We start from the raw sequence: 12,788 nt of genomic DNA on the forward strand, positions 1-12,788 counted from the left end.
CCCACAGCCCTCATGTCATGACAATCAGTTGGGAAGCTGGGGAGGGCTGCGTTGTCTGTTCTGATATTTTCATTAAGCCTCACTTAATGTCTTTTCTCATTGAGGGTCAACAGTGTTTGTGTGTTTGCTTGGGTTTTTGGCTTTTTTTAATAAGCAAAATGCTTTGTCCTTAGCATGGTAAGAATCCAGGTTGTTTGGGGCCATCTGGGCTCCATTTCAGGGTCTTGGATGTTGTCCTGTGCTCGTCACTCTGCGTCCTCCAGCTGGAAAGCCACAGTGCTGCTGAACTTTTGCATTTTCGTTTCTAGGTATCTGAGCTGAACATAAATCTGAATGAGATGAGTGTTGCCTTAAGCGGAGAGAGAAATGTCTGGTACTCACCAATTCCAAATCTGACATTTTATTTTCTGGCTATTCTTAGAACAAGGATTCTTTAGAATTTGTTTTGTTAACCGTCTATGGCTCTTTCTATGAATTAGGAGTTTAAGTATTTTAAGCACAGAAATTGTCATCAGTAGTTTATGATCTCTGCACAGTTCTTGCTAGAATATTTGTAATTCTAGAACTGCATTAATTTGGTTCTTGGTCTTTGCTGTTGCTGCTTTAAGGTGTTAGTGACTCTTTATGATATTACTTGTTCATAATCTGTGTGAACACTGCTCTTCAGTCAGGTAAGTTAAAGCAAAATTTTTCTCACCCTCCTAATAATACTGAAACTAAAAATAACATGATTACCCGCACAGGGCTTTTAGAGAAGTCTGGAATTCAAGTCCATTTTCTTCCAAAATTAGATCACAAAGAGCTTTTCTGTTCATGTGGTGCTGATTTATGTTTCTTTTGCAGTTTCCAGGTAGCAGGAAATGCTGGTAATACCTTTCTCCATTAATTTTTTCATGGAATCCAGTGACAGGAGAGTCCACTCATTGCACGGCATGGAGTGATTGGCAGGACTGCCTTTCTTAGGTGCTGGGAACAATTATTTTAAAGAAACTTTGCAGAAAAGTTTGACTTTTGGCTTGAATTACTTTTGTCCTACCACTTCTCAAACTTGATGGCAGCTCTGAAAAGACTTGCCTGTTTTGAAGCCCTGTTTATTGTCCTTTTCCTAACTTTTTCTGTCCTTTGAACCCTCTGGGGATTATGCTTGCAGAAGCTTCTTGAGAAATCGTGATCTGCTGTAAATGCACTTTGTGCATTTATCAAAGACACTTTTCCTTGGGTAGATGAGATGCAAGGAGGTGAACAGCTGTAATCAGTGTGCCCTCTGTGTTCTCGGTGTTAATATTTGCAGCCTGCTCTGTATCTTCAGGTGCCTTAAGATAATTAATTTTCATGTGCTAAGTACAACTGCCTTTCTAGTTAGGTATGAATGCCTTATTTGTATTAGATGTAAATGTAGCCCTCCTCCCTTCCCTAGACAATTTAAGCTTTCTGAAAATAGCCTTGCTTTGATTAGTTTTGTTTCGGTTTGTGCCACCTGCCTGGTCTGTAGATCTTTGCCTGTTTTTTCTGATGGTTTATTTTATTTGAAGAGTTATTACTTTGCTTCTTTGGGATGTGTTAGGTCCAAGACTAAATACTTCTAAATATTAAGTGCTTTAGTCCTATTTAATAATACCAGAGAATATCCCCTTCTTCTGTAATTTTGAAAATATCTCTGAGACCTAAAGAAACCATGATTGTATACTGTGTTTTGTCCTGTCAGGTTAAAAAGTCATAAAACACCTAGCATGCTAATCCTCTGCAGAACATGAAATTAAAATGAAGGCTGTACATAAGAAATACGAAATTTGATTGATCATTAAAAATCTCCATTAAAAAAAAAAGTCTTTAGATACCTATGGGTAAATCTGTAGATTCCATTCCTTTTTTAATGATCTCTCATGACTGCATTTTACATGGCGACCTGGAGTTTGAGTTACTAATTGCTGCTGCTCCTCGTGTGTCTGAGTTTAGCCTCATGTGGATGAGCCTGTTTATTTTTAAAACCTTTTCATATGAAGATGTGTGAAGGTTGTTTAACCTTGGCAGGTACTGTGACCATTGATGGATTTTTTTTTTTGTTAGGGAAATGAATGTAAATGTAGCAAGTCCTTGAATGCTCACTTGCTACCTGTAGGCAGTTCTACCTATTGATGTGCACTGGGAAAAAAGACAATTGCAAGGCAATTCTGATAAGCCCTTTTACTCTAGGATTCAGGGCACCTTGCTTTACTTAATTTTGGAAACATGCTTTTCTCTAAGTCATTCGGTCAAAACTTCCCCTGAAGATTTCATAGTGACCTTTAATTTAATCGGAGATGTGGGCAGAGTTTTCAGCTGTGGACTAATCCACAGAGGTTTTAGATAATCTTTTATCAGATTAATGAGGAGGTGATTTTTTTTTTCAGATAAGAGATCAGGTTACAATTCTGCAGTTTTACCTCACCATTTACCCTTTCCAAAGATGTAATTTTTTATGTGTAAGCTTTTGATGCTTTATTATCACAGAAATCCAATATGTTCTGTTGAGATGCAGAACTTGTGCAGCACCGGAAGATTCTGATGTAGATTCTCCTCCCTTTTAGAAGAAGGCAAATGCAGCAGTTACATATTTATTGTTCAGAATTTTAAGACCATTGTTGGGCTTTTTTTTGCTCTCCTTTGACTTGCCAGGGTGACTCTGAGGAGATACAGCAGTTTGAGAAATTGGGAAAAGCTGGCTTTAGGCTGGCTCTGAGTTTGCCCTTGTTTTAATGTGGCTATTTCTGAATCCCTTGCTGCAGAAACTTCAGATTTAGGTCTGTAAACTTCTCTTTTTCTGGGGCAGTTCTCTTCTCACTTGTGGCCAAATTAGTTTTTTAGGTAATTTTGATGCTAACAACTAGCTACCTGGAAAAAGCACATATTTTAAAGACATCATTTTAAAGACAGCAATATATGTTATAGGAAATTACTAAAACCCTCAAATCTGTGATGGAGGGTGAGAGGGGGGTATAGTGCTGGTTTGTTAGTATCTTGTTTTGTTCTGGAAACTAATAAAAGGTCCCTTTGAGCTGGTTAATATGGAGTGTTTTGGAAGGACCTGTTGCTTGCAATTACAAATGATAAACAAGAATATAGTTCATAGGAGGAGAACACGTGAATGGAGAAATTATTATGTATGTACTAGAATTTATATTCATTCTTATTGTGCCAACTGGGAGTAAATGTTCTTTAATATAATTACACTCTGGTGCAGTTTGAATCTGTTCCAAAGAGCAGAGCTTTGCCTAAAAACTTCTTTTGTTTCTTCTGTTAGGGAAAATGTTGGATTTCTTAAAAATACTGCGTCACTTCAGCCTTCGGAAAATCATTAGACAAGAAGAAATTAGATTTTTCTGAGTTTCTGGAGAACCTTTAACTGCTTAGCGTCTTGTGTTTGTTAAAATGGGACTGTAGTGCAGCTTTTGAAGTTTTTGGTAAGTGATGTGTCATGGAAGGATAATAGGAAATAATAATAGTAATTTTTTATCAGTAAAGGCAGAGGAATTGATGAGGTAGGTGACCTTTCTTAAGTCTTTGGGGAAAATGTTAATATAGAATACACTCACTTAGCTAACATTAAACAACTATTGCTTGATTATTTTTGAAATGTTGTAAAGACAAGTTTGAGGACGTCAGCAGCAGGAACAAAATTCCTGTAATTTTGTCTGCAACAAAATTACAGTAGTTTTGAAGACTCCTTATATATGCCATTGCAATTTTACCTGACTTTTCTGTCCTGGACTTAACACTACTCTTACTTGTCTCTTTGACAGGTTTATAATTTTCATTAAAAGCGTAATCTCATTGACATGACTTTAAAATCTTTCCTAGAATCTTCTTCTTAAGTATCCCTAAGCATACTTAAATGCTGATTATTTAACTTAAATTGTTCTTAATTTAAAGGTATTTGCACAAAAACGTTTGGGTATTTTAAAATGATGCTCAGAGGACTCCTGCAGGAGTTGTTTTACCTCACCCAGCTCAGTTGTGCTGACCTGGATTACTCTGTCAGGGTTATGTGCTTTGTGTGTGTGTTGTGATCCATACTGGGCGGCACCAGCAGTTTTGGTCATGATCTGGGATTGGCTTCTGCTCAACACATTTGACTACAGTCTTTAATAGTACTTGATATTGATATAAACTTGGATTTAAAACAGGTTTGTGGGTTTTTGTGGATTTTTGTTTGTTTTTTTTTTTCCTCTTCCCCCCCACCTCTGTATCTCAAATCCAGCTGCATGAATTTGGAAAGTGAAGCAAGACTTCCTTCTTGTTCCTGATGGAAACTGAGCAGAACAGCCCTATCTCCAGGCTGGGTAACTGGATCCCTGACAGGAAGGTTTCACAGGGCTATTGTGTGACAGTAATTACCAACCCTGGCTCTGTAGTTCATTTAAAAGTAATGACTAGTGGATGTAAAAGGAACAATAGATGTTAACTATGGAATACATTAACTCATGGAGATGCCAAGGGAATTTAATTGATGATAATTAGAAATTTGAATGGGGATAGGAAAGAATGTTGAATTTTGCATTTTGTATGCCTTTTTTTTTTTTTTTTTCTTTTGTTTTTCTCTTTTATGGTATAGATCTGCTGAATGAAATCCATGTGACAGATAATGTCCCAGCAGCTGTGCTCTCTGCTTCAGGGAGGGCATTCTGGGCTAAATGGGAATTGGCTTTCTAGAACTACTTCTCTAGCAAAGTAGTACTTTTCACTAATACTGTGCTTCCTTTTAAAGGACCTGAAATGAAGACTCCTTACAGAATATTTTGTCTGATGCTGAGAACTCTGTTACTTATTTTAAATAAGTATAAAGAATTGCAGCAGTTCTCCCATATATCTCAGTGTTGGAAGGCAGATACTGCTTGAATTTCTAGTAAATCAAACAGGATCTAGAACTTCTGAGAGCAAATATGAATTTCAGATCATACTGGCTAGTGCAGGTATTCCCAGTCTGGGAAATATTTAATGTGCTGCTGGCCTGGTTTGGCCATAATCTGTTAGTGGGATCCTGCTCCTGTTAAAATCAAATCTGACACTGCACATGGAGGCTGCAGAGATTGTCTAAAACAAATACACTGCTTCTCTTTTCTGCCAAATGAAGGGTAGATTTAGAGTATGAAGTGTCTACCTGTTTTGAGTCTGACACTTGAAAATTACTATCATGTATCCCAAAATGATAAAAAGGCCCCATGAATCCTAAAGAACAACTGGGTTGTTTTTTTTCCAGTCTGCCAAAGCAGGAGCTGTCTGTTGGACCAGTGATGGCCCAGGATGGTTACTGGGGAAAGCAGAGGCGTAACCAGTGAGAAACATCTTTCCCTGTGAACAGCTGTGGCAATCTGCATGAAGTTGAATTGTAGCATTATCAGTAATCAAATCAGTTGTTTCCTGAACAGCATTTAGGACTTGTTCTTCTGATGGGACTGACAGATACAGGGGAAAGTACTGCAGTGCTGTTTAATAACCTTTAAAGCTTTTCCTTTACTTAGGAGGAAGAGAATTTCTGTTCTGTGGAAAACACATGTTTTGGTCTGTGTTTAGTAGCAACAAAAATACAAGTGTTGAACCTTGCTGCACATTTTTCTGAAAGCATTTTGCTAATGCAGTGTACTGTGCACCCTTTCCCCCTCATGAAGATGTTGCAATAAGTAATAGAAATGTGATTTGAGTAGTTTGGTGCTGCAAAACATGTGAATTTAGTTACCCAATGTGGCCTGTTTCTCCAGCTGAATGATTATGACTAAGTGTGGTATATGCAATTTTGACTTTTAAGTTAGTTCCTAGTTTGCTGCTTTGTTGTTTAAATCACTTTCTAAATTGTTAATGTGAAAATAATTGCTGTATAAAGTTGGTGGTATAATTGTCTAAGGCTCTTGGATGGACTGTGTGTTTTCTCAGAGCTGTGAAGAGGTGTTTTGTGGGGCTGGAGAAGGGTGGGATGTGTGTGTCCACTGTCCAAAGGACAGAAGGGTGTTTATGCTGCTGGGCAGAAGGACACACATTGCTGGAGCACGGCTCTTCCTGTGAACTCCCAGTTAGTCATTCCTGGGGAAGAGCACAGTCACCACAGTGACACTTCCCAGAGGTGTCATGGCCTAATCCACGCCTGGCCTCTCCCTGGGTGTCCCTGTTTGTCACCAGGTGCATCACAGCGTGGTGGGGACATGTTGTCACCCAGGCAGAAACACCCTCAACTGCAGCACCGCTGTCCCTGCTCCGGGGAAGGGGTGGGGTGAGGAATGTTGTCTGTCCTGGGCAGCCGAGTTCCCCGTTTGCCTGCTCACTGTTTCCTGTTGTTGGAGCTTTAAAAGCAGTGCCTGCAGGTGAGGATTAGGAACTGCTCTTCCATGGGAGATGGGGATGCAGTGCCTCGAGGTCACAAGTGGAAATGGCAGCAGCTGGCTGGCAGCTCTCTCGTTCCACCCTGCAACAGCATCCAAAGTTCAGACCTTTGGGGGAAGGAATTATTTTCTGAGCAGCCTTCTTCCCTTCTGGATAAAAGCTCATGTTTTGAATAATTTGAAGCTTGAGGATGTAAGGCTACTATTCAGATCTGCCTGCCACATGAATAAAACTGATACCTTGCATCTTCAAAATAAACACCAGAAAAACCCTGAAGAGACAGCCAGAGAATGGGGAGCAGTGTGGCCTTCAAAAGAAGGAGCACTGAAAGCCTGTGTTTCTGAAAGCACCAATATAATCTGCAAACCATCAGTTTGGAATTGTGCCACTTCAGATGGTGAGGCTGGAACATCAGGTCTTCAAACAGCTGGGAGAGGAGCTGAGGAGTAAGGGAAGGAAATGAGTGAGGAAGATGTAGCCAGAAATGAGAAAGAAATGAATCTGTTAAAATGATTTAAGGGATAAAAATGTATGGTTCAAGAGCCTGATGAAATAGCTGTATCAAAACCTAACACCTACTGAAGGAGCTGTCAAGGAAAAAATTTCTCAGCATCTGCTTTGGGAAGGAAAAACAAAATGAAACCCAAATCCTTCACAATAAAATAGAGTTTGTGTTCAGGAATAGATTGGAAACATGTCCTTTTATATGACATAATTCATGGTGCAGCAACGTGCTTAAGGTAGGCAAATACTGGCTAATCAAGAATTTCCTTCCATTCTCTGTTAAGTTAATCATGATGTTAAAATCTCGCTTGTTCAGTAAGCAGTAAAATCTCTTTTCAGTACATTTGGTGTGTGCAAGTAAAGTTCATCTGTTTCAGGTCATTAGCACTGCATTAGCACAGCATGGCAACTGGTGTTTAAACACGAGCTAATTAACGTTCAGTGTAAACACAGTGTGCTAAAGAGCTATCCAAACCCATGAAGTTCTAGCTGATAGAAAGTGCCACAGTGAAAATGCTGTTGGGGGGAGGAGAGGGGAGGAGATTCCTAATCTTTTTCTCCTGCTTTCCTAGATTATTGATAAATGGTTAATGCTGAACAGCAGAAGAGAAAGGGTCAAACTGATGCCAACAGCATCGTGTGCAAAGGGGATTTTGTTATATTTCTGGAGGTTTGATTATTGTTTGTTTGTTTTTTTCCTTCCTTAGTGTATAGTGTTGTGATGGCTCAGTAACCTGGAAAATGTGTAGGGTTTTTGTACTTTCAAATTTTGGTGTGTTAGTTTTGCAGTTTCACAACTGGGCCAAAATATTAAACATGTGTGATAGCTGATGACCCAGCACTGTGGAAATGAGGTTGGATGCCTGTCTTGTCTGATAGTATTTTTTTCCCTCTCCAAAATAAATTTGGGTATGTTTGTCCAAAAGATCTGGTAATTTGCAGACTGAACTATGTGAAATGGAAACATGTCCATGGTGGACAGCAGAGAGAAGCATGGATTCTGTCTGCTGGTGGTTCCCAGGTGTGCTAATCCAAAATAAATTTCTTACCAATCCTAGCACTCACCAAGTTATCCATCCAGGTGACTACTAAGTGTATATGTAAACTCAGGAAACTGAGAGTTCTCAATATTTGGGTAAATAACTACTTGATCCACAGGCATAGTAAGAAAGGTAACAACGTGCTGAGCTCCAGGCACATCTCCATCACTGAAAGGAGTTCTCTGTTAGTGCTGCTGGTAATACGTGGATGGGTCAGGTGGATTTTGGGGAGGACAGAAGAAAACTGTTCCATGGTAAAAGCTGAAGTCAGAAGTGATCTTCAGGAAGAATTTTTGTCTCCTAAGCAGTCTTCAGAGCAAGGGTGAGATCTCAAGTGAAAGCTTGACCAGGGTCTGAATGTTTCTTTTCATCTTTTGAACCCAGACTGGCTCCCTGTTATATGCCACAGAGATGAGACTTTAAAAAAACAACCAACCACACCCTGAAATTTCTGAAGGCTTTGCATGAAGCAGGTTAACGTGCAGCTCCTTCTGTACAGCCTGCTTGGGAAGTCCACAAATGCTGGAAGAAGCAAGGAATTGTCAACAATTTAGGAGTCATAAAATGGACAACTGCAGTGTGTAGGAAGTTGTGGACAGATACTCGCTCTGAGTGAGCTGCATAGCAAAGATCTGCTGTTTTAAAATGTTGAACTCAGCTTAGTTTAGTGACAGGTTAAAAAATGTTTACATGAGCAGCTCTGCTAGGAAGTAGAAAGGGCTAGAACCTTTAGTAGGGTGATGATGCCAAACAGGTGGCACTGGCTTGCTGGATAATACAATCTGATATCAGAGCTGTTTGTGAAGTGCAATTTCTTCACCACCACATAATCATCCTTTAAACGTCAGCAAAGACCTCGCATTAATTCAGCCTGACAGGTTGATTACAGCATTTTAACAGCTTCTGAAAAATAATTCAGTTACTGAAGTGGTAAACTCGCTGCCTTGGCAGCGGAGATAAAGTGCTGCCTCCCAGCTGGAGAGGCAGAGCTGATGTTGTAATTCCTGGTCCATCTCTGGGTATGGTCACCAGTGCCTTGCTTTAAATGCATGCTATTTCCTTTCCATCTAAATATATGATTCATTCATGAATCAATAAAATCAGGAGTCAATAAAATGCTCAAGTAACACTGTCCCCACACAACAACCTTTACGTATTTCTGACCTTGCTTTGAGTTTCAAATTTTCTTTATTTATAAGGTATAAAGCATTACGCATTGCATGTGAAGGGACTGCATTAGGAGTGAAGAATTTCAGTGTACTGGGGTGGGACGGAGCTCTGGAAGTCAGAGGTACATCTGGCAGGGAAAACTGAAAGGTGGTGCTTCAGAAATGAACTGTAATTTCAGGGTACTTGAAGATAATTTTAACAGCGTTGTGTGTTTTAATTTTGCCATTTTGTGATACGTGGAAATATGTTAAGTAGCACAAAGTAACCTAGATCTGTAATTTTGAGCACAGACATCTCCTGCTTCTTGTTTTTTTGTTAATGTGAGTTGGTTTGGGAATTTTTTCTGCGTAAAATTGTGCTTGGCTTAATGCTTGAAAATAAGGGTGTTTGAGGGGGGGAAAACACATTTAACGTGGTGTTATGTTTTCTTCCCAGTCTCTGACACATCTCTGGAACCTGCAATGACAAGTCGGAACAGTAGCCATGCAGAGAAAACTGGTGAAATGTCCTCAAAGCAGTCAACACCAAAAGTGCAGGTCCAACGATCTGTCTCCCGAGAAACCATCACTATTCATTTCTCTGCATTTGGGAAGGAGGAAGAAGAGGAGGAAGAGGAGTTTAAAGAGTTTCTTGATGAGGAACTAGATGACCAAAGCATTGTAACAGCACTTGAAGCCAAGGAAGACCTCTGCTTTGAGCATACCGGCCATGACCTTTTTGGTCCAGCTACCTCGCTTAACATGGCCAACTCTGCACCACCACTGTCCTCATCGCCTGCAGTTCTGCCAACTGCAGAAACTGTGAAGCTGTTGGACTCTCCTTCCCCATCCCAAACAGTCAGTGCAGTGCCACCAGTCCTGTCTCCATCGTCACACTCATGTCACACATTTGGCGCATCAGGTGCAGCAGCACCACCCGTGGAACAGAAATCCAGTCTGTCTTCCCCGTCCTCGTCCCCTTCCAGATCAGTTGCCTGCTCTAGCGGATCATCCACAGTTTCTAGTTCAAAGCCTTTTAAGGGGTTAGTCAAGTCCTTCTCAACAGAAGTGGAACCAAAAGAACCCACCCCACCGACACGACACAGACAGTTAATGAAAACCTTGGTGAAATCTCTGTCTACAGACACTTCTAAACAGGAGTCTGAGGCTGTGTCTTACAGGCCACCTGACTCAAAACTGAACTTGCATCTGTTCAAACAGTTCACTCAACCTCGAACTACGGGTGGTGATTCTAAAACTGCCCCCTCCTCTCCATTAACATCCCCCTCTGACACGCGTTCCTTTTTTAAAGTACCTGAAATGGAGGCTAAAATTGAAGATACAAAAAGACGCCTTTCTGAGGTCATCTATGAGCCTCTTCAGCTGCTCAGTAAAATAATGGGTGATGAAAGTAGTAGCCACAGGCCCAAAGCCTTATCTTCAAGTGCTTCAGAACTCTCAAACCTTTCCAGTTTGAATGGCCATTTGGAAAGCAATAACAACTACAGCATTAAGGAGGAGGAGTGTGATTCGGAAGGGGACATCTCTGGGGGTGACCTTGACCTGGCTAAGAGCTATCAGTCAAGAGGGGCAGAAGAAAATGCAAAAGAGATGGAGACCAAAAGCTCTCAGTCCGCAAGCACAAAGGACGTGGGGTCAAAACCTTCACTTGTACTTGAAAAATGCTCGTTGTCTGCACTAGTGAGCAGAGAGGATGAGGAGTTTTGTGAACTGTATTCTGAAGACTTCTTCTTGCTAGAGGAGGAAAGCAAAACTGATAAACCTGCTGAAACTGTGGTCAGTCCTGAGGTGACTGAGGAAACTGTTACTATGCTCAGTAGTGAAGATGAAAATAATCTGGATGTGCAACAGCCCAAAATACCAGTGAAAACTTTATACTTACTAATACTGTTAGTCTATGCTTACCTTATTATCCCTCTCCCCAGCTATTTAAGTGGACTTTTACTTGGAATGGCCCTTGGATTCATGGTAGCTGTCTGTGTGATTTGGCTTCTTACTCCACGTACTCATGAGTATCTCAAATTGCATAGAAGCATGAAAAAGCGATGGAATACAGGAGCTCTAGACATCAAAGAACCTGAAATACTGAAGGTGAGGTCATGGCATTTTGTGTGTGTGCATGTCTGTGTGCATTATTTTGGGTAGAATGAGTAAACTAGATTTATCCTGAGGGTGTAAATGAGCTGAGATGTCCCCATTTGTAAATAGTTTTTTAGGGTCAACTCAATCCTGAGGGTGTAAATGAGCTGAGATGTCCCCATTTGTAAATAGTTTTTTAGGGTCAACTCACTTTGGCAGGGGCACAAATGCTTTAATATCCAAGAATATATAAGACTTGAGTGTCATTAGGGATTTGTAGAAAATGGAGTTTCTTCAAAAGTAAAAGGGCAAATGGCTTTGCTGATAGATTTAAAACAATCCAGCTGAACTACTGAGAGAAAGTAGTGTCAAAGTTTAGTGTGTAAAATAACATTTGTGCTTGAAGCTGCATCTTGGGAGATGTATTTTGTTTCTGGGATATTTTGCTGTCTGGGCAGTAATTTCTTTGTCTGGTGTGTTCATAAGCAGAGACAAAAGCATTGTGTTCAAGTAGAGCATAGAGAGTTGAGAGCATATGGGTCCTCCTCAAACATGAGCTAATTGAAATGGGATGAGGAATTATAGTTCAGCAAAATGCATCTGAGAGCTGGGTTTTAAATGAAAGTTTGTCCTTCCTCTTCTCTGACCTCCACTTGTTGAGATATTGCAAGTTGCTGTCACTTTGTGGGTCATTTTGCTGCCTGTCCAGCTGTGATCCATCCAACCCCTTTGTTCCTTTAGTGCTTCTGGTCCCTGTCCTGCCCTCCTCCATCTGTGATGAATTAAAATAATATTTTCCCAGCTGCAGAATTCTGAGCAGTAAAACACTTACTGGTTTCTGATGTGCAGCAGAAGCATTTCTGAGTGCTGATGGTATCACCTTCACTTATCCCATGTGTACCAGAGTATTTGTGGAGGCAGTTTTTGTAGTTGTGTAAATACTAAATTGAGCTTTTTGAAGATGTATCTCCAATTGTAACAACACAAAGGTTTTATAAATTTAAATTCAGATGTGTATATACTATAGCATCTACAATGTATTGATGGCTAATTTCATGTGTTTTTAGGTAAATGAAAATATAGAGAAACAGAATATAAAACTCTACTTATGTTGCATAAGGTGGCAATTACCTGTCTAGCCTTTATTCTTTCTACCTTGGTGTTTTTTTGTGAATGATAGGAGTTGTGGTTATTTTTTGCTGTAGTGAATTCAGACTGAGCACTCCTGTCTGCCCAATTGAATCACCTGCTGCTCCCATGTACAAACTGTTACAAACTGAGTTGAGTCCTTGTTTTTTGGAGCCAAGACCCCTTCTCAGTGCTTGAAAGCTGGTGAAGATCCTGATACTCATTATTGGGTGGTGGTAGGCTGTCTCTGAGATGTCAGCTTTTAGTTGGGAATCTTTAAACTACATTTTAATGCTTTTATTGAGGAGTTACATCTTATGAAAATGGCTGTAGGCAAGAAATGAACAGTGCAGAGAAGTCTGTATAAATGTAGATTAATGGTTTTTATGACCTGATGAGTATTTCTTGTGCTCATAACACACAAAGTAATTACCTTTAATATGTAAGTGCTTCAGGAGTTTAAAAACCAGCTCGGTGCCCATATTGTAGTGGAACATAATGTAATATGATTTAGCAT

General features: G+C 40.1%; 1 protein-coding gene across 4 annotated transcripts in view; it reads left to right on the plus strand.

The window, feature by feature from the left end:
- TEX2 (testis expressed 2) overlaps positions 1-12,788 on the plus strand; it is a 43,838-nt gene that overhangs the window by 7,975 nt on the left and 23,075 nt on the right. For 3 of the 4 annotated variants that reach the window (XM_063410138.1, XM_063410141.1, XM_063410139.1), the window contains exon 2: positions 9,501-11,155. In XM_063410138.1, the coding sequence (XP_063266208.1) occupies positions 9,527-11,155 (1,629 nt within the window). In that variant the 5' untranslated portion in view covers positions 9,501-9,526. Of the gene's footprint in view, positions 1-3,303; positions 3,441-9,500; positions 11,156-12,788 lie in introns of those variants that run through there. The other variant, XM_063410140.1, reaches the window with a different exon arrangement.

Source organism: Prinia subflava, chromosome 12, assembly GCF_021018805.1.
Source record: "Prinia subflava isolate CZ2003 ecotype Zambia chromosome 12, Cam_Psub_1.2, whole genome shotgun sequence".
In the NCBI taxonomy this organism is placed as follows: Eukaryota; Metazoa; Chordata; class Aves; order Passeriformes; family Cisticolidae; genus Prinia; species Prinia subflava.